At 35.5% G+C, this 26,540-nt stretch overlaps 1 protein-coding gene across 3 annotated transcripts in view; it reads right to left on the bottom strand.

Annotated features, from left to right (window-relative positions):
* The window catches only part of CASD1 (CAS1 domain containing 1), a 73,117-nt gene extending 47,054 nt beyond the window's left edge, over positions 1-26,063 (bottom strand). For 2 of the 3 annotated variants that reach the window (XM_074379446.1, XM_074379447.1), the window contains exons 1-8: positions 25,500-26,063; positions 17,604-17,700; positions 16,938-17,058; positions 8,618-8,662; positions 7,593-7,655; positions 2,531-2,575; positions 1,989-2,112; positions 268-482 (exon numbers count right to left, since the gene is read on the bottom strand). In XM_074379446.1, the coding sequence (XP_074235547.1) occupies positions 268-482; positions 1,989-2,112; positions 2,531-2,575; positions 7,593-7,655; positions 8,618-8,662; positions 16,938-17,058; positions 17,604-17,700; positions 25,500-26,043 (1,254 nt within the window). In that variant the 5' untranslated portion in view covers positions 26,044-26,063. The remainder of the gene's footprint in view (positions 1-267; positions 483-1,988; positions 2,113-2,530; positions 2,576-7,592; positions 7,656-8,617; positions 8,663-16,937; positions 17,059-17,603; positions 17,701-25,499) is intronic. The other variant, XM_039472987.2, reaches the window with a different exon arrangement.
* Between the last annotated feature and the right edge of the window lie 477 nt (positions 26,064-26,540).

Raw genomic sequence — 26,540 nt, 5'->3', positions numbered from 1 at the left:
ACATATATGCTTCTTAGGAGACATTCTATATAACAGTGATTAGCACTCAGTAAATGAAGTTTAACTTTCTCTCTTCCCTAGCTGCTTTCTCTCTTAGAGTGTAACAGAAGTCTTACATATATATTCAGCTAGATGATAGAAGGCAAAATTTATTTCTAGATGTATCTTTATGCAGAATAACTACAAGTTACTAACACTGCAATAAAATAAATTATAAACATGTTATAATGACTTATGGTTATAAGCAATTGATATTATATTTCTTACAGTTTCTCTGCTTGATTCAGGAAGATGTAAGCCATCCAAAGATTCCATGATGGTTTCTTGAGCAATTAATTTGGAAACACTGAACATCTTAACATTTGATTTAGAATTTCTGGTGCTACTATTCAAAATACTGACTGCAGCCTCATTGTAAGCATCTATCTTCTCATTAGTGATCATCTTCCTATTTTCACTTAATAGATCTTCATAAACAGGATCTGTATGTGAGACATATTTTTAAAAAATACATTTCAAAAATCTCTATTGGTAAAAATTGTGATCATGCAAGTTAGCTGTACCACATTCATATGCTGTTTTTAAAAGTACAGTTGGTATCAGGTACCTAATAGTTCATTTTTACATAAAGCTTCCCAAAGCTTGCAACACATTTCCCATCTTATACTCAAGTTTGAGTCAAGCAATATCCCTCTCAAATTTACAGACTTTTTGTCCCATCTCTATGTACACAGATTTGGGGAAATATTTTCATACTCCAGCATGTCTTAAGAGTTTAACATTTTTGGATGCTGGATTATACTGGGTAACAAGAAATCTAAAATGATTTATACAAGATTGCTTAATTAAAAATAGCTGCCCATCTTTTTTTTTCTCTTGTAGCTGCCTAATTCTGTGAACTTTGTTCATATGATTAGAAAGTAATATTACTGAGGATCAAGGTCTGTCTATTCTTTTATCACTTACTATAAATAACTTTAATTTTTCCTCATTTTAGTATAAGAAAGGTTAGCAACGAGTCTGTGAATAAAATGGGGATTATGGAACAGATCATCACTACCCCTTTTCTTATTCCTTTCATCTTGACATTCAACTTGGAAATAGTAAGAATTTCTGACAAAAAACATGAATTGTTAAAATATCCAAGGCATTTCATATTGTGCTAGGCATTGAATAGTGGACACTTTTAATAAATTCCTAAAATGAGTTAACCTAATGTCTACTAAGAATTTCATTACCAAGCATAAACTAGATGGTATAAATTTAAACATATTCTGTCAATTCAAAAGTATATTTTATTTTATTTTTTTAGAAACCCATTGCTTGCTAAAAAAAAAGTATATTTATTTCTAATGACTTTAACATTATAAAGCAGAGTGAAGCATATTTACTTCTAATGACTGTAATATTATGAAACAGGGCAAAACCCCATCTCCACCAAACATACAAAAAAATTAGCTGGGTATGGTGGTGCACACCTGTAGTCCCAGCTACTCGGGAGGCTGAGGTGGGAGGATTGCTTGAGCCTGAGGGGCAGAGGTTGCAGTGAGCCAAGATTGTGCCACTGTACTCCAACCTGGGAAAGAGAGTGAGACCCTGTCTCAAAAAAAAAAAAAAATTATGAAATAGATAATATTTTTTTCTATATATTTCCCTATCACAATATACACTTTATGAGAAATAAAAAATCAGAGATATCACATCTCATTCACCTTTAGGACTTACCTTTTGGTTATACATCCTTATAGCCATTCTGATGAGGTTCCTTGGAGGATATTTTTTATTTTTTATTTTTACTTATATTTATTAATTTGTTCCTTATATTTGAAAAACGAGAGAAAACAACTCAAGTGTACTCCAATCTTGCAAATCTTATTTCAAAATTAAGTCTCATAAAGCAGTAATTCTGCTTCTTGAAACAGGAGATAACAAAAACCCATGCTTCAAAATATACACAAAATGACATTTTTTCATTACTCATTCCTTACCTTGTAAGACCCAATAAACATCACTAGTCTTTGCCAATTTTTCTAAAAGTGGTGCTATGGAGGTAATGTTCATTTTATACTGAGAAAGTGCTTCACTGCTACCATTGTGAATCTTGATGGACCACTAAAAAGAAGTACAAATTATGCATTAATTTAGTATTTATCACAATTAAAGTATATAATTTACCTATTGTAACAAGGGTTATTATTTTAGATATTTCTCATCTAATATTAGAATAAACTTCAGTCAAATTATTTCATGAAATATATGAAGGCAATTAGAAAAACCTGTTACAAATTACACTTTCTATGTATAACATTCAAGAAGAATACAATTTTAGATATAAAAAACACTGATATTTAACACTAAGTTTCCTAAGTTCATTCCAGTTTTTTTAAATTAAAATTCATCAATCTAATCATAATAGAAGTAGGAATTAAAAATGTAGGTACAATCAAGAATTCTGAACACAAATTAACATTTTCTTAGCATGTTCTTAAATGTACAAAATCATTAAGTAAAAATACAGACAATAACTTACTGTGGCAGCTCCTGCTACAATCACATGGGGTTTTGCAATGGAATCCTAAAGGAAGAAAAATCTTTATCATAATATTATATCCAGTTCAGAGAATTAATACAAGTAACATCGTTTAATTTTTTTCCTTAAAATGTAAGTTCTTCCTTCTAAATGTATTAGAAGTTTCTAGAATTCCTTATTATTATTATTGCTTATTATTGGTATAACAAGACAGATGTCCAATTCCTAAAATCTTGTAAGGCTACATATTCATATAGGATGACAGAAATTTGGATAGTTAATTATTTGGTGTTCTTAAAAAAAAAAAAAAGCACCACTGATATCCAACATGACCTAATATTGTTCTGAACTCTGAGTAAAATGCTTAGAGTAAAGCTCTAGTGTATTATGTCAGTCAATTAAAAAGTAATCATGGAAGCCTACTGGGTGCATAATTTAAGTGTTAAATAAAATACAAAGTCAGTGCCAAAACAATCTTCTGGGAAAGCTAAATCCAACGCATATTTAATAAAATAAACTGGTAACTACTAAAGACCACATGTGGAAAAATACAAGTAGAAATCCCTAAAAATCTTCACCAAATACAAATTAGTTTCCCCCACTTACATATTATTCAGTTTCCACTGTTTCAGTTACCCATGGTCAACTCAGGTCCAAAAATATTAAATAGAAACTTCCAGAAATAAATAATTCCTAAGTTTTCAATTATGTGCCACTCTAAGTAACATGATAAAATCTCATGCTATCCCACTCTGTCCCTCCTGGGATGTGAATCCTCTCTTTGTTCAAGGTATCATGCTGTATATGCTACCTGGCCATTAGTCACTTAGTAGCCACTCAGTTATCAGACCAACTGTCACAGCATCACAATCCTTGTGTTAAAGTAACCACTATTTTACTCAATAATGACCCCAAAGCTAAAAAATAGTGATGCTGAGATACTGTTATAATTGTTCTATTTTATTATTAGTCATTGCTGTTAATCTCTTACCATGCCCAATTTATACATTAAACTTTATCATACATTTTTATGTATAGGAAAAAATATAGTACACATAGCATTCGGTATCACCTATGGTTTCAGGCATATGCTGGCGTCTTGGAACATATTAACCATGGATAAAGGGAGACTACTGTATACTATTTATAATATATAGCAATAATATATTATAATACAATTATATATGTAGCTAACTATATATTATATATAGTAAAACATGTAAATAGTACTTAGGAACTTAGTACTTTCTCTTAAATTATGTCATTGTAATATAGATTCCTGCCACCCTGTGAGGTAAGCAAGATGATATTATACATCTGTTATAAAGCAACAATACAGACTCAGAACGGCTAAGAGGATATTGCTGAGGCCTGCCAGGTAAGTGAGAATTCAAGTCTTCTGACTTTTGAATTCAGTACACTTATCACCACATCAAAGATCTGATATTGCAATCACAAACAAAGAAACAATTAAAACAAAATTTAGTAACAACAAACTGATCCATGTACAAAAATGAGTTACTTTTTCATTATAAAGGTAATATACGCTTAGTGTAAAATACTATGAAAATAGAGAAAAATAACAAAATACACCCATTTTCTTTTAGATATATGACCACTTCCAGTCTGGCATGCTTCATTTTACACTCAAAGAATTTTTAGTGAAAAAAATTTTTTTCCTCACCCTTAGGTGGCTTTCTCATTCCCAAAACTTCTATTGGTTACCCCAAAACTTACATTCCTTATACACTCTTGCCCTTCTCAGCATAATGTTTAATTCTCAAACTTCATAGAGAAAATAAAATTCATCCAACATGTGTCCTCTTGCCTTCCTTCCTCCATTCTTACAACTTATCTGTACTCCCCCAGCTATCTTCCTCTGACAAGAAAGTAAAGAAAATATGTCCCTGTTCTTCTTAATGGCTAATGCCTTCCTCTGTCTACATTCCCTCCCTTTTCACTTCTGGGGCTATGAAGTATGAATTACGTTCTCCAGCTCTCATTGTATCAATCTTGTTCTCCTCCACTCTCTTTTCTTCCCTCAACCTAAAAGTGTTAAATTAAACTTATCCTGAAAAAGTTTTCCTTCAACCCTGTCTCACCTCACATCTGTAACCAACAGATTACTTGAAAGAGTATTCTGCCCTCACTGTGCCAATTTCTTTCTCTCATTTATGCCTCAACTTATGTTTTGAATTTGGGCTTCACTATCCATTAAAACTGTTCTGAGAGCCCACTAATGAACTCTGGATTGCCAAATGCTGTAGCTTCATTCTACCTTAGCAAGTTTTGAAAGTGACACTGGTGACTATCTATCTTATAAAATCCTTACCTCCCCCATATGTGATTTTACAGTCTTTCCTCCCTTGCTTTTCTTCCTACTCCTTTTATTGCCACTTCTCAGAATCTCCTTGATAATTCCATTCTTCACAAGCTTTCTCCTTTTTAATCTCTAAATTCTGTCTATTCAATTTCTTCCATTCAAATAACTTAAATATCACCTAAATCCATACCAAGACTCCCCAAATCCATCCACATATTTCAGACTTAATGACTTCTATTCACTTACAGAAATATATCTAAATTGCCAGTTTCTTTACAAGTTAGCCTAATTTCCTTCCACTCCTCCAATATCATTCACCTGTTTAAAACTTTCAATGGTTCTCCACTATCCTCAATACATTCAATGTATTGATTTTCAGAAAATACACCCTGAAGTGTTTAGAAGTAGTTAAAATATGGATAGACAAAATAAATTCACTCCCCCAATATGGGTTAGGATATCATTCATAATATAGTATCTGCGCCCTCATCTCTTATCAACTCCCTCCAAAATGAAGCACATGAAAAGAACAATCAAAACCAACACACGTAAAGAAGCATTTTATATTTTAGCTCCAACCACACTAACATTGCTAGAGATTCCCTGCATAGGCTATACTCCATCTTCACTATCATTGCACATGCTGTTTCGTTTGCAGAGAATAACCCAATTTCTTGTTCCCCACACTCACTTCAAGACCACTTTATCTGAAAACGAATTTTGAAAACTTGAAAAAAAGACACTTACGGCCTATCCTCTGTAATCCTGTTTGTTGTGCCCTATATATTTCCTATTTTAGCAGTTGCTTAAGTATCTATATGTGTAATTCATCTAGAAGCTCTTTGAGGGGAGAAACTCTATACTGTTAACCAGTGTATCGACAGTGTCTAGTTTAGTGCCTAGAATATGGAAATATCTGTGGAATACCTACTTACAGTTCTCTCAATTCAACTTTACTTTTATGCCTATAGGCTTCTATAAGACTATTCCAGTTAATAAGCATATCTTGTTCCTAACTCATAGTTCTCAAATATTATCTCCTCTATAAAATTGTCTTAGATCATTAGCAATACTCTCACCACCTCCATCCTAAGTGCCTCTATCCATGGTGCTTTCATAGTCCTTTGAGTTCAATTCTGTGTTAGCCTTTGCTGTTTTATGCTGTTTTTCATCAGTAAGTCACCATCTACTAGACTGCAAATTCCTTGAGGGCTGAGACTGAAGTTAATTCCCAGCCACATTCCTATTACTCAGCAAAAGCTGGCAATAGCACATAAACAATAAAAATGTGGGTCTCCAAATCCTAAGCTTCTAGCAGCTTACTACAGAAATAGTAAAAAATAAATACATACACACATACTCCTTGAGTGAATGAAATCCATCAGCTAATCAATTTCAGGTGATTATGTGGTCATCTACCAAATAAATTGAATATTTTCTTTTTCTCAACAACCATAATAAATTTTACAACAGAATCTAAGGCTCCAAAAATTAGCTTTAACAAATTTATGAGAATTGAAATTTTGGATATGTAATGTATCTCCAGGTTGGTAAATAACCTATAAAGGTTTTCTGTGATCTTGCAGGACTTACAAATTGCAGTGTATTAATGTTCACTTAACTGTGAATTTCTAATACTTTAATAAACATATTTTCATATTTATTTAAATATGAAATCATTTTCATAAATCATTTTCATAAAATCAATTTCATATAAATCATTTTCATAAAAATGATTTTCAGCTAAAATCATTTCAAATGTACAAAGAACATTATTCTACACTTCTGGAGATTAAAAAACCTATCAATAAAAACAAAACATGGTGTACATCTCAATTTACCAAAAAACTGAATTCTAGAAGTTGTCTACATGTTTGTTTTTCGAAAACATTTGCTCAAAGAAACAAGATTAGAAATGCTAGCTAGGTTCCCATGGGATCCTACAAAAGCGTATTTATTGTATGATGTGGTCGTGATACTAAACATTTATTGTGAAGGAAACAAAAAAATCCCAAACCAAAAAACTGTTGCACAGCAATTAATTAGGCAAAACAAGGTCAATAAAATTAAATATTACTTATCTGTCTCAAATACAAATGTCTCTGGGAAAGAATATAGGTTTAATTAAGGGACTGACGAAAAGTATGGAAACTATTACAGGGATTGTAAAATGGACTTGTGAGAACTTAGGAGTTTTCTGAGATTAATATCATGATTGCCTTTACATCTAATGTATCTCCAAACATGAGCTAAAGCATATTAGTCCTGTCTACTGGGTCACAAATGTAGTAATAAAAGGGAGAAAAGGCTATAAAAACTAATAAGCAAAAATTTCCTCAAGTATCTGGGCATGAGTTAGGAAAAACAGAAAAATGCTCAAGAGAATACACATTGTGTTGGGAAGACTACCTGGGTTTGAATTAGTTGAACTACAGCAGTTAACAGAAAACTCGAAGTCTGAAAAGTCTGGTATAAGCATAACCTGCCTTATGGATAGAACACTGATAATGGGGCAGAGAGAGATGTTGGATCAACACATTCCCTTCTCTATAAAGTGCTAAAATCAGTCCAGCCCAGTTTAGTTTAGTTGCTATCAAGAAGGTAGGTATAAAATATCAGAGTGGGACAGGTGAGTAAGGGGAAGAAAAATATGCTTGCGGGCTTTTAAAATTTGGTTGCTTAAAAAAACAAACAAACAAACAAACAAACAAAAACCAGCCTATCTTTTTAAATACAGACCTCAGTCCACACTTTGATACACTGTTTCATAGAACCGTTAACTTCAGGATGCCACAGAAAATCCTAAAAGAGAAATGTTAGAAGTAAAGAAAAAGCCAAAGAAACTCTTAATTCCACCATTCATTCTCTTATAGAGCACTTAAAAGTAAAACATTACCTTGTCCAACACATCCTCAATTCCTATATTAATTTGGCAAGAGTCATACAATAGTTTTCCTCGAATCTACTTTTGTCTTCCTCTGACATACTGTCCACATTTTAGCCAGAGCAATCTTTAAAAAACTTAAATCTGATCTTGCCACACCACTGCTTAAGTATTCAGAGACTTTCTACTGCCCTGAGAATAAAATCTAAAATCCCATAATTTGCTAAGAAGGTGCAAGATCTCCACCTGTCCTTTCTGTCTTTTCTTCTGCCACTTGTACCCTTGCTCTACCTTTTGGTTCTCAATCAGCTCCTGGAATGCTCTATGCTCTCCTTTTTCTCTGGGACTTTGCACATACTATTCCTTCTGTCCATATGCTCACAAACTCTTCCACTGAGCCTGTCTAACTCTTTCTTATCTTTGAAGCCTCAGTTAAAACACCACTTTTGCAGGGAGGAAAATGACTTTCAATTCCTTACTCTGTACATTCCTACAGCCTCTCTTTTTCTTTTCTGCCATCCTTGTCTCACTTGTATTTGCATGTAGACGACTATGAAGACTTAGAATCTTCACTAAATCAAGGCCATTTTTGTCTTGATCCCCACTGAACTCTCACTGATTGGGAATTCAGAGAATTCTCATATATTCTTTTATGGATTAATCCAGAACACATACTGGTTTCAAATTCATGTGCAAGATTATTCTTTCCTAATAAAATTTTGAGACCATTACATAAAACAACTCACACAAACTTTTACTCCACTATCCTAATATTCTTACCTACTCTCAAGAATACATTGGAATATACTTAGTATGTTCAACTAACCAATGAATATAGCTTCAATATTGTAACATCTAGCTTACTATTGTATGAACTTACCACTTTAACTGATGCAATCTTGTCTTCAAAAGGAATGTTTTCATGCTGCCATAAAAGGAGACAGAGGAACATTAATGTATAAATTAAAATTTACATAAATAATGCCCCATTTAACTGCTTTTATTGATTTATTTTTATGCATATTTTTTGTTGATTTACTATTATGTACCAAATTATCTATAAAAGGGAAAAAAACCAACATAGAATATAAAAAAATAAGTGACATCAGTTAAATTGTCTACATGTGATTTTCATCTAAGATATAGTTCAAAGATAAAATTTCAACAGCAAACAGGCAGACACATAAACATGCCTATATAAATTACCTTTATGCCAAGATTGCCAGGATTCCAACTTAGTCCTATTATTACTATTTTTTGTTTGTTTTGTTTTTTGTTTTTTTTGAGACACAGTCTCAATCTGTTGCCCAGGCTGGAGTACAATGGTATGATCTCGACTCATCGTAACCTCCGCCTCCCAAGTAACTAGTACTACAGGCTCACACCACCATGCCTGGAGAATTTTTAAAAAATATTTTTTGTAGCAATGGGGTTTTGCCATGTTGCCCAGCTGGTCTCAATCTCCTGGGCTCAAGTGATTCACCCACCTCAGCCTCCCAAAGTGCTGGGATTACAGGTATGAGCCATGTGCTCAGCCCTAGTATTACTATGTATCTCAGAAGTGGATTTCTTCCCTTACATTTCCTGAGTCCCTTCCAGTTAGACAGAGCCACATGGCTAGTTTTAGCTAATGCAAAGTGAACATACATCACTTCCAGGCTGAATTTCCCAAGGCAATTCTTTAGTCTCTAACTTAACAGATTAAGGAAACTGAATGTTCCAAAGTACTCTAGAAGACAGTAAAAATTCCAGTAGCAGGAACTGCTAAATGACTGTATGGAGTAAAGCCTTGCCAGCCCACTTAGGTCATGCAAAGCTAAGTAAGAACTTCTGTTTTGTTAAGATGTTAGAGTGGTTTATTGCTGCAGCAACATCTAGTCCACTCTCACCAGTGTACTAGTACAGGTCCTGAATGACAGGAATGGATGTACACGATTCTAGGTTATTGTAAGTTTCACTTTGAAAACATTATATAAATAGTCCATTTGTAGAAAAAATTGAAATGTGAACACTACAATTTCTTGTAACCAAATGTTCCACATCAAGAATGGCATTTCTTTCATAATTAAAAATCTGGGTGGGGAAGGGGTAAGGGTGGTCAATAGAAAGCTAATTCTGTTGCTAAAATCAAGGTTGAAATGTTTTCATTAATTTAAACAGACAAATGGTATTTATACTGAAATCTCCATGCAATAAAATGTGTTCTACCAACAGGTTAATTTTTTAGATTCTTGTTGATACTCCTAAAACTTCACTTTCCAAAAGGAGTCTTGAGACTATCAATTCAATGAAACTTTAAGGTAACTTTTTTGATCAAATAAATTTGGGATATACTGGGTCAAACAAAATCCCACAGGTGTTTTCCTCCTTCTACCCTGTCCTCAACCTTCTAAAAATTTGTCCTCAGAGAAATAATGTCATGAACTTTGTCTTACTTTGCATAGTGTAGTTAATGCAACTCGATCTACATCTTCTTTTTCCTTTTTTAATATAACATTTGATATATACAAAAGTCATATATATGAAAATCACAAAGCACAGTAGAACTAATAAACACATGAATCCATTATACAAATTAGAGCACTGCCAACACAATGAACCACCTATGTGGTCCTCTCCCTATCTTAACTCCCTGCTTCACCCAAAGTAAACCACTCTCCTGATTTTGTGTTTATGCTTTGTTTTTAAAACCTTTGTATAGTTTTTGTCACATAAATATGCATCTTTAAATGATACACTGTTTAGCGTTGTTGGCCTTCTCTCCAATTTTTAACTTTAAAAATTTTCAGTCTTACAGCAAAGCTGACAGAATTAAATAAACACCCAAAACCCTTTAACAATTAACATTTCCTGTAACAGCTTCACCTTTCTCCCTCTCTGCATGTACATACTCTACAGTTTTTCTTTTGCTGAACTATGTGAAAGTACATTACAGAAGTCATAACATTTCACCCTTAAATACTTAAACATATATAACTTTGAGCATATAATTCCTAAGAACATTCTTACATAAAAAAGTTTGACATTGATAAAATATTATCTCATTTTATATACAGTCCATATTCAATTTTTTCCAATTTCCCAAGAATATACTTTCTACAGCTCTTATATTTTAACCTACAGTCCAATTAAAATCAAGTGTTACATTTAGTTGTCACATCTTAGTCTCAAAATCTAGAACATTCCCTAGCCTTTAAAAACTTGTACATATCAGTCACTTTATTTTATCAATACAATTTTTATTGATATCAATTATCATAGCTACTATTTTTTAGAGTACAGATCACTTGACACAATACATCACTATCTGATTATAAACAGCACTAGTGGTTATCTTCTTGGACATGTCTCTTAACAAAAGAGTAAGAACTTCCCTAATTGTTTCATAGCTCCATAGGCCATAAAAATGTTCACCCTCAAATAATAATGCAATTATTTTCTGGAGTGTTTGTAAGAATTTACACTCTCACTAACAGTTTCTAAGGCATCTACTGGTACACAGCCTAATGCATCTGGTCTGTTTTCGTATTTCTTGCCATTGTCAGATTTAATTTCTGTCATTATTATAGGCATAAAAAAGTCTCACTTCCACTTCAGTAAAATGCCTGGCCATGCTCCTTGACACCTACCTTTTGTCTACTGGGTTATCTTTTTCATTAATTTGCAGCTTCTGATATTTCTTGAAAAAATGTTGTAAATATCTTCTCTCAGTTTGCAGTTTAACTTTTTTCTTTAAGGTATCTTTCAGTGAACAGATAGATACTCTTTATCTTAAGGTATGTGAATTTATCTTTTATTTTATGGTTAGCACTTTTTACTTCTTATGTGAGAGATGCTTCCCTATCTTGAGATGATAAAAGATATTTGCCTACATTTTATTTCTATTTCTAAAGGTTTCAAAATTTTTACTTTCATATTTAAGTTTAAACTCATCCATCTAGAAATGATTTCACTCAATGGTGTGAGGTAGGAATCCAATTTCAATTTTTTCCATGTGCAAATTGTCTTAGCACCATTAATTGAATAGATCGACCTTTCCTCAGTGATCTTCAATGGCATTTCTGTTACTTTTAAAGTCATTTTATATGCATGTTTCTATTTTAGAGCTCTATATTCTATTCCACTGGTTTCTTCGTTTATCTCTACACCAATACCCTACTGTTTTAATTACTATGGGGTAAAATTAAATCTTGATATTGCAGAACAAATCCTTTCCACTTTGTTCTTCAGATTTGTTGTGGTTTTTCTTGGTCTGCTGCCCCTCTATAAAAAAAAACCTTAGATTCATTAGTAAATTCTGTAACAAATTCTGTTAGGATGTTATTGGAATTACACTGAACCTACAGATCACTTTGGGACTAACATCTTCAAAATACTGAGTCTTTCCATCCAAGGAAACAGTATATTATATTCCATCTAATTATGTCATTTCAAGCTGTCTTCCAATAAATTTTTATGGCTTTTCTGTATACAGATCTTCCACATTTGCTGTTTATTCCTATGTAACATATAGTTGTTGTCATTACCATTGCACATGGTATATTTTAAAAGCCTTTAGAACACTACATTGTTGGCATGTAGATATGCATTAATTTTTAAAAGCTTTGTTAAGGTATCACAATTTTTGTATGTACATCTTATAATCAGCTACCTTGTTAAAATCTTTATTATTCCTAGTCAATTTTCTATAAATCCTTTGGGATTTTCCATATAGAGAACTCTATCATGTGAACTCCTAAGTTTATTTCTTTCTAATCCTTTTATCTTTAAATTATCTTTTTTGGCTAGAATCTCTAATACAAAGTTGAATAGAAGGAGCAGTATTGGACATCCTTGTCTTTTTACTGATTTTAATGACAATATGTCTGACATTGCACCATTAAGAACATTTACTGTAGGCTCCTAGAATTTTTATCAGGTTAAGTTTGATAGAAAGTAACTTACCTTAAAGAAAGAATAACACGAATTCTCTGATATTGTTTGAACTTGCTTATTGGTGTAACACATGTTAAAAATTAAAAAGCTCCATGTGTGCTTCAAAAAATACATTCCCGATTTTGAAGCATATTTTCTAAATTTTTGAGCTATAAGCTTGCAGAATCAAGCATGTTAATGGTCTACTATATATTTACTAGTTTAATTTGCTTATTCTACCATTAATTGAGAGCAGTATGCAATTCTCCCACTATGAGTGAGAATTTGCCAGTTTCTCCTTATAGTTATATTTTTGCTTTATAAATTTTAAGGCTACTTTACTAGATGCCTATGAGTTTAAAATCTTAGTGATCTGAACTCTTTGTCATTAGAAAGTGACTTTCTGTATCCCTGAAAATGCTTTTGCCTTAAAATCTATTTTGTCTTATACTAATATGGCTCAACTTTCTTTAGTATTTATCTGATGAATCTTTTTTCATTTCTAATTAAAACCTTTCCATGTCCTTTTTATTTTGAATATGTTTTTTTAAGCAGTAGAAAGTTCTTTTTAAGAGCAATCTGAAAATCTGTGTTTAGCTCACAAGTTTAGGCTACTTGCACTTATTTTGATTATAAATGTTTCTACCATCTCACTTTTTAATTTCTATCCCTGCCACAGATACATAGCTTTCTCATATATGTATATGTTAAACAGCTTTTTACATGGACATATGTCTGTGTGTGTGTATATCATATATATGTTTATGGGTACATGCATGTGTATGTATATGCATATAAATATACATATTTGGTATTAGATGAGTTTGGTTTGGGCTTAATTTTTTTTATACTTCCGGTTGAAATTTATACATCTTAATTCTATTTTTTCAATCCTTATTCTTGAAGTTTTACTGTACATCTTTAAGTTTTAGAGAAACACAGAGAATATAGAGTATATTAGAATACTTGGTCATCATTTACTTCTGACTTATATGCTATTATTAGCCAGTTCTTTAGTTCTATCTTTTCACTAAGTGCAAAAGATAATATTATTTTATACAAACATTGTTTTGATTTATATACGTTTACTATTTTCTTAAGCCATTGCCTCTTATATTTCAGATAATTTTTTCTGAACATTTCCCTCATTCCTGATATTTACCCTTTAGAAATTCCCTTAGTGTTAAGTCTATTTTGTAGTAAACCCTCATCATTTTTATATATCTGAGAATGTCCTATATTACATTTCAAGGACACAGAAATTTTAATACCAAGTATACAATTCTAGGTTCAAACTTACTTTCAGAACTTCAATGCTGCTACTCTCTTTTTTGAGACAGAGTCTCACTCTGTCACCAGGCTGGAGTGCAGTGGCACGATCTCAGCTCACTGCAACCTCTGATTCCCTGGTTCAAGTGATTCTCCTGCCTCAGCCTCCTCAGTAGCTGAGACTACAGGCGCGTGCCACCACGTGCAGCTAATTTTTGTATTTTTAATAGAGAGGGGGTTTCATCATGTCAGGCAGGATGATCTTGATCTCTTGACCTCGTGATCCACTTGCCTCAGCCTCCCAAAGTGCTCAGATTACAGGCGTGAGCCACTGTGCCCAGCCCATCAACATTATATTATTAAACCTAGGCTCTAGTTGGTTTCAAGTAAAAGAAGCCCCTAGGGTATCTAGCTTGCTATATGGCTGGAAGCAACACAAAATGGGTTTCTTTACTGTAAAACTTCTCAAGTTTTTAACATCCCAGACTAAATTAAAATAATCTAAGAGGGAGATATAATATCTAGCTCTGCCCAAATTCATTTGACCAGAGCTTCTCACAGAACTAGTCTCCACAAAGCAGAATTTGAAAATATTCAGCTTTTTTTTTTTTTTTTTTTTCTAAAAAATGCCTCAACACAGAAATCAAATTCAAACAAAGAATTATCTTCAATATTCCTATTCTACCCAGACATACCCATACCAGGCTTTAAATAAAACTAGTAAGCTTTTATAAAATATGCCAGATCGTGGTAGGCACAAGAAATATATTAAAAAATAATAATGATGATATGTAATTTCTGTTCTCAAGGTGTGCAGAGACAAGGTAATATATAATTTGGCAAATGCTCCACTAGCAGTTTGAATTAAATATTTTCTTGATAACTGTCTCTTTAAGATTGGGACACATTATCTTTGTTTCTTTTTAAATGCATATAAATTAAAATTTATCTTGCCTGATACCTTGTTTGATAATCCTGGAAATAACTTGCCACCCTAGACTATAAAAACTGGAAACCTAAGTGGTATAACTAGGGCTCAGAAACAATGTACCATATTGTATCTACTTTTGGCTGCAGACTAAACCATTATAGCCTTTTTTCAACTACTTGTTGTCAAATCCATTATTCAAATTTTTAGAAAGTCATGCAATTTTAAGCCAAGAAATACTAAAACCTTTGTAGTAATCAGAAACCTCTCTACTTTTTAAAAGTTTACTAAAGGCTAGGCACAGTGGCTCACGCCTATAAGTCCAGCACTTTAGGAGGTCAAGGTGGAAGAATTGCTTGACCTCAGAAGTTTAAGACCACGTTGGGCAACACAGTGAGACCTCATCTCTATTAAAGAATTTGTAAGTATTAAAAAGAATAATAAAAGTTTATTAAATTTTTTCACTTTTGTAATAATTTGATGTTAAATAGTTCTGAAACTTCTCTATAATTTCGTATGTATAAATGCAAATGGAAAATACAGATAGTAGCAAATAAAATGGAAAGTTGACTTAATCGTTTGTTTCCATTATTCTCATTCTTACATAGAATAGCTGCTAAAGATTTAGGACCTGGTATCATCACTATGTTAGTAACTACTTAGCTGTGAAACCTCTTAAGTTTTCAGCTCTTTACCACAGGCAGATTTTCACAAATTTATGAGCTACTCCCCTCACAATTCTAAACTTTGTTGTACTCTACTTTCTCCCCTTTGTTATTCCCCTCTCCCAATCACATGGTGTTTGAAGACAATGATTAGAATCTGGGATCACTTAAAAAGGTATAAACAGAGGATATGATGAGACACTTCACCAAAAAATAATGAACCAATTAATTAATATATAGAAATTAATCCTTGTTAGTTTTTAGTTATATGTTTTTGGTGTTTTTTTAGTTATATTTTTAATGAGAAATTTTCTAACAAAATCAATAGCAGAAATTTATTGCATTGCTGTTTTAATTTAGAGCATGATCACCCAATGCCAGAAAGTTTGCAGAAAATTGGGCCCCAACATATATTGCTAATTAGTATAAATTGAAAGAATTTTACAGCATAATTTTTAAATGTTTATGTTCTTTAACCTAATATTTGAATTTTAGAGATTCCATCCTAAGGAAATAATTTAAAAAGCAAAGTTTTCACACAAAGAATTTAAAATGTCCCTTTTTAACTGCAAAAAATTAGAAAACTATAAAAAACTTTAAAAAGTAGAAAATTATATAAAATGACATTACATCCACCCAATAATATGCTACCATTAAGAAGATACTTAAGCTGATTATATAATGGTGAATATACGGTAAAGAAAAAAAGCAAGACATAAACTTGCACATACTAAAAGATGACTAGGATGTTTTTACTTTTTTTAAAAAAAGATGAAAAAAGAAGTATGGAAAAATACTAACAAGAGAATAAGGGATGATATTTTCTCTTTGTCTTCTTTCGAAGGAAATTGAAAAGTTCTTCCATGGTAAGAATTTATTATTTCTGAAAACTAAAAGTTTAGGTTATTACAATAAAAACTTGCCAGGCTGGGAGTGGTGGCTCGTGCCTGTAATCCTAGCTCTTTGGGAGACTGAAGTGGGTGGATCACGAGGTCCGGAGATTGAAATCATCCTGGCTAACCCGGTGAACTCTGTCTCTACTAAAAATACAAAAATTAGCTGGATGTGGTGGTGCATTCCTATAACCCCAGCTGCTCAGGAGGCTGCTTGAACCAGAGAGTTGGAGGTTGTAGTGAGCCAAGATCACATTAGTGCACTCCAGCCTGGAGACAGAGTGAGATTCCGTCACACAAAAAATAAATAAATAAATAATAAAACAAAATAAACAAGTTTGTGTTTTAGCCACCACTTTTTTTCTCATCTTCCTCATTAAAGCAAGTTGTCCCTCTTTTCCCCTAACCTTTCTGAAAATCAAAGTAAAATTTTTTCAGCTCCTACTCAATCTGGAAAGACACATTCTTCCTCTGAGTATTCAGTTGGTTAACTTCTAAAACACTCTACAGAAGGGAATAGACAAGTTTTACCTTATTTCCTTCTTCTTTGAACTGGGGATTAATTATTTTTACAAAAGAATAAAACAATTGACGAATTCTGGAATCTCCAATAAATGCAATATGTTTATCTACAAGGCAGTTCTTTGCTTCACTGAAATCAACAAAGAAAAATTAATTAAAATAAGTAAAATCAGCCATATTGGCATTTCGAAGCACACGGTTTTTGAAGAAAATTGTACTGGATTGTTACACATACCATTATATTGCTTTATAAGCAGGTGGCCAGGTTTAACTTACCACTCCATGTACTTAAGATCAGTTAACTCTCTGTAATATCTCGATTCATTACATATTTAAGATGTACTCTAACTGTATTAGGTGCTTTATATCTATTATCTCTTAATCCTTAGAATAACTACATAAGTATCCAGCAGGTGCCAGAGCAAGAGTCTTTTCCTCAAGGATTATTGCCTTAGCCCTGGTTATCTTTCACCTGAGATAAAGCAGATTGGCCAAAGCCCTTCCCTAAAACCTTGGGGGCAGTGAAAATCTTCATTTGCAATCAACCCTACACTCAGTCAGCAAGTCTCCACCCTAACATAAAGAAGAAAAGTACTGTTTCACCAACCCCTTCTCCACTACATATTAAGACCCATCGTAAAAAAGAAAGCAAACAACAAAATGAAGAAATGTTACCTGATTTTGTATTTATGCATCATACAACTATGAGGCTGCCAAACTTTCTCTCCAAGAAATCTGCCACTTGAGAGAAGGTATTCACATGAATCATTGCCTAAAACAGTTAAACACAACAGTGTTGTAAACAATAGATAAAATTTTACACATCAGCTATCTTGACCCTATATAAGATTCTTGAAATCAAAAAGTAGAGTTTCTATGTTTTAGTACACCATCCAGGTTCATATTACTCATTCATGAGAAACATGGTAAATATTAATACATTAGTACTCAAGAAAACAAGAGCCACTGATGGCCTAACTCCTAAATGCTATGTTCCCTGTTTTGACAGTTCCTTCTACTTCAGGTTTTCTTTCCAGGGATATCATCTCAACCTTAAATTACCCTTTATATTTAAATATCACTCCTACTTCTAGCTGAGAAAGAATAGTTTAAGGGGGATCAGGCATGGTGGCTCACACCTGTAATCCCAGCACTTTGGGAGGTCAAGGCGGGCAGATCACTTGAGGTCAGGAGTTCAAGACCAGCCTAGACAACATTGTGAAACCTCATCTGTACTAAAACCACAAAAATTAGCTGGGCATGGTGGCACACATCTGTAGTCCCAGCTACTCAAGAGGCTGAGGCATGAGAACTGCTTGAAGCCAGGAAGTGGAGGTTGCAGTGATCTGAGATCATGCCACTGCACTACAGCCTGGGTGACAGAGTGAGACTCCGTCTCATAAAAAAAAAAAAAAAAAAGTAAGGGATAAAAGACAAGATTTTGGAAATGACTTCCTATTCAACTATTATAACACATAGTGCATCAGCATACCCGGAGACCTAGTTTTATACAGAAAGTTCTGTAACTAGGAACTCCTCAGTCCCAAGTAAACTGTGGCACAGTCACTCTAGACTTTTGGATATTTTACTGTATATTAGCTAAATATCCAAAGGGGTTAAAAGAGAGTTTAGATGCATTTAAGCTCAAACATGTCAAATGAATGGGGTAGGGCAGGGTGATGGTGGGGTAGGACAGGGGGATGTGGGGGCAGAATGAGATGTTTAGGTTAACTATGGGGAATATAACAAAATATAAGCATTATTTAATTTAATCTCCAGTTATTTATTAATAGTCAACAGCAAGTTATACTTGACATTTAGTTGAGGTCAAGCTAGGGAGTCTGAGAGGAGGAATACTGCAGAACAGAACTGATACTGAGCTTTTCAGGGTAGAGATAAGGTAGACACAAAGATATTTAAAGTAGCAGAACACATCTCTTTTCTCAATACAGTTATTCATTATCTAGCCAAAATACAGACAAAAGGTGATACAAATGCAAGACAAGTATGCATAAATATTGAAAGTATTGTTTCCTATGTCATAAATTCTAAAGTAGAACAGGAAGAAAAAGTTAAAATGTTGCATTATCTTATTGATGGGAAACTGGGTAAGGAAAGCAGGATATGAATTATCAAATTTGTGTAACTACATATACAGCCTAAGCAGGCTTTTTTTGTCTTTCAAAGATTTTTTAATAACCTGTCTCTAAGTAAACTACAAATAATTAGTTCTTCATTTCCCCCAATTATTAAAAACTAATTCTAGTTCTGAAAAACAAAATTAAGCTACATAAATAACCAAGGATGACTAAAGAAAGAACTGCAGAATCACACAACTGATTTTTCTACAGATAGCATTCCTGTAGCATTCTTTTATAATGGCCATATGGTAAAATCTTATTAAAACAGTAAATGTTTAAAATTCAAGTGGAAATTCCATATTTACAGCATTTCTCTTTAAATCTACTAAACCAAGTTAAAAGTTAGCAACACATCTATTTTTTTTTTTTAAGTTGTAAGTTGTAAATAAATAGGTATTAATCCTTTGGGGTAAGTCTTCTTTTTTTTTTCTTTCTCCTTTCCCCCTTTTTTTTGGGGGGGCGGGGGTTGTTATTTGCCTTTTGTCTTTTAATAAAAGCCTAGATAGAAACACACCTCAGTCAAACTTCAGTGTCCAGGATTACACATCCATGTGGGGGTTACTCACATTTTTTTTTCAGATGGAATTTTCTCTGTTGCCAGGCTGGAGTGCAATGGCATAATCTCAGCTCACTGCAATCTCCACCTCCCAGGTTCAAGCGATTCTCCTACCTCAGCCTCCCGAGTACCTGGGATTACAGGCACTTGCCACCATGCCCAGTTAATTTTTGTATATTCAGTAGAGACAGGGTTTCACTAAGTTGGCCAGGATGATCTTGATCTCCTGACCTTGTGACCCGCCCACCTCAGCCTCCCAAAGTGCTGGGATTACAGGCATGAGCCACCTCGCCTGGCACCAGTATGTTTTTCATAGAGATAGAAACACCATACCAGTATCTCAAAATAACCAGTCTTTTCTCCCCAGAAAACACATCTAAAATACAAACAACATTTTTTGCCTCCAGTCAATACTACTAGCCACATCTTGTTTCTCAGTTGTTGAGTTGATGGAAAACAACAGCTCTAATCTGATAAACTCATATCAAAAAAAAAAAAAAAAAGCAAAATAAGATTTGAAGTTGTCACTACCCAAAGGCATTATAAACATAGTATTTTAGAGAATACTGATCTTTCCATGGAAGAAATTCTTAATTTGCTAATGAATGTTAGTTGATGATGATTCAACATATTTCATAATGCAAAGATGTATTTTTACAAGGCTTGTATCTGACATTAATCCATATGTGTCTGTATCATATCAGCTAGGGTCCAGTCAAAAGACAGGAACTATACCAGCAATTTTAATAGAATCTAATACAAAGGACTGCTAAGTAGACAACTGAAAAAGCAAGAAAAGAATGATTTTTCTGTATGTCAGCAAAAATAGTAGTAATAAACTACTCTTCCTATTATAATCTAATTAAAATAAATTAACCTGATCCAGAAAATATGCCATAAAATTTCATACTCTAAAACAAGTTCTCTTTTTTTGGGAAGGAAGTTTTTAAAAACCAAATTGCTAAATATAAATCTAGATCTTAAGATAATGTGCCACCTTTTAAATATTTACACTAACTATATATAAATATCTGTTGCCACATATTTTCCTTTCCAAATTTACCAAAGACAAAACAAAACTTTAGTTGTTATTTTCAATTATCTAGTATAACTTTGATAGCTATTTTAATACAACTAATGTGAGATAAATGTTGCCAAGTGCTCAGATAAATCAAGCAAGAAACACACACACACAAATGAAACTAAAGGGACAAAATTAACTACTTCAGCTATCTCCAACACTAAGATTATCTGGATGAATGGCTGTCTTCCTCTTTATTGATTCTATTATCTTAACTATAAGCATTCTGGTTTGTCAATCTACAATCTCAGAATTTTATGCATGATTTTTCTGTGACAGAAAAGTCCTTAAAAGCAAACAAACAAAAACAAACCGAAAAAAAAAAAAGAAGTAACAACTAAAGGAAACATCTGATGGCCCATATAAACTGCAAGTTATGTTTTCCTTTGAAGAGCATATGTCTGGCACACTACACCTTTAGACTGAATCATCCTGCTAAAACTGTGTGTTTCCTACTACCAACCATTAAAATATCAGATCATAAAGTTTACAATATAGTCCATAGAATATTTTGTTTGCCTAAGATACAGCAAGTTATACTTTAGTCTGTGCTGAAAATCACCATTAAAATTTTTCTTTAGAAAAGCAAGGAGTCGCTCATTACAAGTGGTATCATACAGATCAGGAACTTTCTAACAGTCAAAGAAAGAAAAGGCTAAGAGACCCAGAGCTGCTACTTTCTTTCTTTAATTTCTGAAGCTTTCAACTTACTTTTCTGCAGAACATCAAATATCATTTAACACTGGGATTTAATATACTTAGTGATAAAAAAAATTTTTTTGATTTCAACAAAATTAAGACACTTGAAGTTACTGTTATCAATTTAAAAAATTAAAATTTTACCAGATGGGAACTATCCTTAAGGCTACATATATTGGTCAATTGTCACAGAAATTACGTTTTTAACCTGAAATCACACTAATAATGGACATTTTGAGATTCATAATGTTAGAAATTGATAACATTTGGAAAAAGTATAATTAAGACAGTAATTATTTTCAAAATGCCACTCTATTATGTGAAAATAATATTAATAATTTTTAAAAGCCTACCTTCTAAAATTCAGATTAGAACATGAAATTCAATTAAAGCCACAAAAGAACCATAAAAGGAAATAAGGACTTTGAAATCTATTTATCCACAGTTATTTAAGGATTTCCTATTGTGTGTTAGGCTCTGATGATTTAAAGATTTAAAGATGAATAAGATACTACTGGAAGCTCACAGTTTGTGTGGGTAGGCAGATACCAATTATTACAATACAACACAATAAGTATATATATAAATTGCTGGCAAAATTAAATTGCTAATTCCTACTGCTATGAGGGTGACATTTGAACCAGGCCTTGAAGGAAAAACCTATACTTTCTTTCAAGAGAAAAGTCACCATGGGCAGAGAAAATCAGATAACTGTAAGATGCATAAATGGGTAAAGCACGTTTAGATTGTGAACCTGGAATTTGGGGAAAATACGAAAAATCATAGGTAAGAAAAAGTAGGCTCAGGTCAGATTTTGAAGCTTTACACAAACAACTTTTAGAAAATTACCTCCTGGCTGGAAAAAGAATAGAAAAACTCTTAAACTCTTACTGGTACATGAAGTTGAATTAGTGTTTCTTTTTTTTTTTTTTTTTTTTTTTTTTGAGACAGGGTCTCACTCTGTCACGCAGGCTGGAGTGCAATGCCTACATCACTGCTCACTGCAACCTCCGCCTCCCGGGTTCAAGCAATTCTCCCTGCCTCAGCCTCTCCAGTAGCTGGGATTACATGTGGCTGCTACCATGGCTGGCTAATTTTTGTATTTTTAGTAGAGAGGGTTTCACCATGTTGGCCAGGCTGGTCTTGAACTCCTGACCTCAAGTGATCCTCCTGCCTTGGCCTCCAAAAGTGCTGGGATTACAGGCATGAGCCACCGTGCCTGGCCTGAATTTGTGTTTCTACGTTGTTTAACCCAGGCTTCCCTGGAAAATGCTTTCTCACTCCATCTTCTATACTCCCAACTGTCTAAGAAGCTCTGAGAAAGACAGACTGTAACATAAGGCATGAGACAGACTAACTGTGATCTAAATCCTATCTCAGTCATTGTGTATCCTTAGGCAATTTATTTAATCTGTCATGCTTCATCTTTAAAATGGAAATAATACTGTAATTCACTGAATCTAAGACCACTGATTAAAAGACACATGATTATTTTATGTCAGAGTAAGAAAAAAATGTTACCAATTAAACTTTGACATGCAATCAAAGTTTTAAAGACTCATCCTGATTACAGAGATGTTAAAAATGATGGGGGGGAGAATTAAATATGGTAATTGTCTCTACCTCATAGAATGGTTACAAAGACAAAACGAGTTAAAACACGTAAAACTAGTAGAACAGTCCCTGACATATAAGTGTTCAATGCTAGCACACAGTATTTGCCAAGCTTTACTTTCTGTAGTGGGTAATTTTCTTTTACTTTATATAGTTTGTAAAGCAAGAGAAACTGAATAGTTTACATCCAAACTGCCTTTACTGTACCTTGCCTGTGACACACTGACACTCACAGATTCAAAATGCAAACATACAGCCTAATTCCCTTCAAGCACTGTAAGATCCTTCCTTACTCTAAAGCAAGATAGTCCAAGATGTGAGTGGTCTAGGCTGCTGGTGGCCCAGGACAGCTTTGAATGTAGTCCAAATTCATAAACTTTCTTAAAAAACATGATTCTTTTGCAATTTTTAAAATCTCATCGGCTATCGTCAATGTTATTTTATGTGTGGCCCAAAGACAATTCTTCTTCCAGTGAGCCCAGAGTAGTCAAAAGATTGGCCACGTCTGTCCTGAAGAGTTATGTGAGTCAAATGTATGGTTATCTTTGTGTGAAGGGTATTGCACCTGACTCAGTTTGATACTGCCAAAGCATGAGGATGGCTAAGATGTTCCTGGTAAGATATTTATTTTCCCAACGTCTTCAGCTCAAATTCTTGACATTCAGTCTGGGCAAATCCACACACCAGGTGTAGTGCTTCACACTCAAGGCACTGAAGTACCTATGGAAACTGATGACTTACTTCTGCAGAAGACTTTACAAAACAATCCCAGATTGCTACACTTACTCATAAGTACCCAGCTGACATTCTATTCTCCCTGCTGATGACAGATCTTGATAAGATGAAAACTATAATCTAAAAATAATAGTATTCCAAGCTTATCAAAAGATAATAAGCACAATTAAAAAAAAAAAGGAAGGGGACCAGAATTTCATCTTAGGACAATAGTACCGCAGTTATAAAATTTCTCTCTACTACCATCACATACACAAAATTGAATTAAATTACTGCTATTTTATGCCAAATTGTCATAAACTGATTAACAGTAGTTAAAACAAGTATTTCCTCAAAACTACCACAAATCAATGCATCAACATTGCTAGTTTTACATGACTGTAGATGAACCAAGGCCCTGCCAGGTCATATGGCTATGATCTGGAGAGAGCTGGAGAGAGGCCAAAAGGTTATAAAGAATCTATATCTTTGTATCAATTTAGTATATTAAAAACTGTTTACTCAGTATGGCTCTAGAGTATAAGATTTTTAATTCTCAGGAGTGGGAGGAAAGCAGCAAACTGAAAAAGCAAAACTGACCAAAATGCCCTATACCTTGAAAGATCTCCTGGGATGAGGATACATCACAGGCTCTAGCACCCCATTTATGAATATTTTGCCAAAGTAAGTGTAAAGTTAAACGGGCACAGCGTTAATTTACACCTGTCCATTACACATTATATCTTCACTGATTAATTTCACAGCCACCAAGAGCTGTCCAGATAATGGCTTTGATAGTATTAAGAGCCAAAAATAAAAGAAAAGATCCTATCATTATTAATTTCCCTCTGCCTGTCAGACTCTTTCCTAGTGGCATTTTTACAGAGAAAGAAAAGTCAATCAACAAGGACAAGTAAATATCCCTCGATTACTGAAAGGTAATTCCTTTTGAAATAACGTCATACTTCCTTTTCTCTTTTACACCAATTTCAAAACCCATGGCGAGGGCCTACTTTCATACTGCTTACAACTTGCTTTCACTGCCCACCTTTATGCCTGTCAACTCATAACTTTTTTCCAAAAATCTGCCTTTACTTTGTAAAAAGTGTGCACTCCAAATCCTTCAAACGTTTCTGAATCACAAAAGCTCGGTGGCACCTCTTCCATTTAACCACAGACATCTTTCACCAGCTATCACCCTTTTGGCAAAGGAAAATGGGGGGCGGCCCTTGCCGCTGTCCAACAGCCCAAATTGGGTGTTACAGGGCAGAGGCAAAATTTAACAAAAGCTAAAAAGCCCGACCCTTAAGAGGTTGGACCTGCGACCCCACTCCTGGCAGACGTGCCCCTTGCAGGGCCGCTTGGGCTTCACGCGCCGCGGGCTGCCTCCAAGGGCCGCCCGTCCGACCTCCTGCACGCAAGCCCCTGACCTGGTGCGTCTCCCGGAGCCCAGACCGCTCAGGAGCCGGACCCTAGCAGCACCTTGAGCCAGGCCCAAGGTTGGCGCCCCCGACCCCAGCGCGAGACGGGGGGGCCAGAACCACCAGCCATTGTCCTGTGGTGACCCGCACTGGGGTCCACTCGGTTGGCCTGCGGCGCCGGCCCGCTGGTAAGGACACCTGGGGGCACGTGGGGGAACCGCCTCCCCCGCGGGCCGGGCGGGCGGGAGGCCGCGTGGGCGTGTGTTGGGTGAGGGGGGCGGCCTCCAGCCACCGCGTCGCCGCCTCCCCCACGGCCTGCCCGGGCAGGGGGGAGGGCCCGCTCACCTCGGTAGCGGCGGGAGGCGAGGTGGCACGCTGCGAGCAGCAGCACAGCCACCAGCGCCAGCACTTTGGCGCTCCTCACGCTGAAGTAGTGGTTGATCTCCCGCTTGCCCAGGTTGTAGGCCAGAGCCGCCATCTTGGTTCCTCCATGACAACAGTGCGCGGCGGAGCGGGGAAGGGGCGCCGCACAGGGGCAGCACTGGGGCTGCCGCCGCTGCAGCCAGGCGAGGAGCTGCCGCCAGCCCTCGCCGCCGCCACCCGCGCCTCCCGCCGGGGAACCTGACCCCGCGGCCGCGGCGCCCCCGGCCTCCGCCTGTCCCTCCTCGGCCGAGTCGGCCGGCTCGGCGGCCTCCCCAAAGCCCCGCCGCCGCTGCTCCGCCGTGCCGGTTCCCCAGGCGCCCTGGATGCCTGTCTCCTCCCCTTCCTCCTCCTCTTTAGCCTCCTGCCTTAATAGCGGCTGCGCCGGCGAGGGGGGTCGGGATGCCCAGTGCTCCGGGGTCACCGGGTCACGGGCCCCGGCGGGCGGCGGCGGCGGCGGCAGAGCCATGGGGGTGTGGGGGGAGGGATACCCGCCTGGCCCGGACGCGAGGCTTAGGGCTGTGTCTTAGTTTACTGGCCGCTACCTGAGCCCAGGTTGGGACAATAGAACTACAGTTCCGGGAGGAAAGTACACACCGTCCCACTCCTCCCTTCCCCAAACACTGCCCTTTCTGAGCCTTCTACTCCCAGGACCCGCCCAGATGCGAAGGGGCTACCCTAAAGTCGCTTCTCGTATAGCTATCCGTGGCCTGGCTGGTCAGTCTGGCTGCCCCCGGGTGCTGGCCAGATGTTGAGAGTGCTGGCATCCAACCCAGGAGTAAGACAAGTCTTAATACTTAACTCAGTGCCTTGGCCAGTTTCTCTTAAACCATTTTTTAATGCCCTCAGTTTGCCCAGTTCCAGTGGGCAAAGGTACACCGAAGTACGTGGAAGCTACAGGAGCCTAACTTAGTGTAGGTGTTGATGAGAAAAGAGGCTGAATCTCACTTGTGTTTACACATGGTT

Source organism: Saimiri boliviensis, chromosome 10, assembly GCF_048565385.1.
Source record: "Saimiri boliviensis isolate mSaiBol1 chromosome 10, mSaiBol1.pri, whole genome shotgun sequence".
Classification (NCBI taxonomy): domain Eukaryota; kingdom Metazoa; phylum Chordata; class Mammalia; order Primates; family Cebidae; genus Saimiri; species Saimiri boliviensis.
Note: the sequence above shows the minus strand (reverse complement) of the source record. Positions and strands in the feature narration are given on the sequence as shown.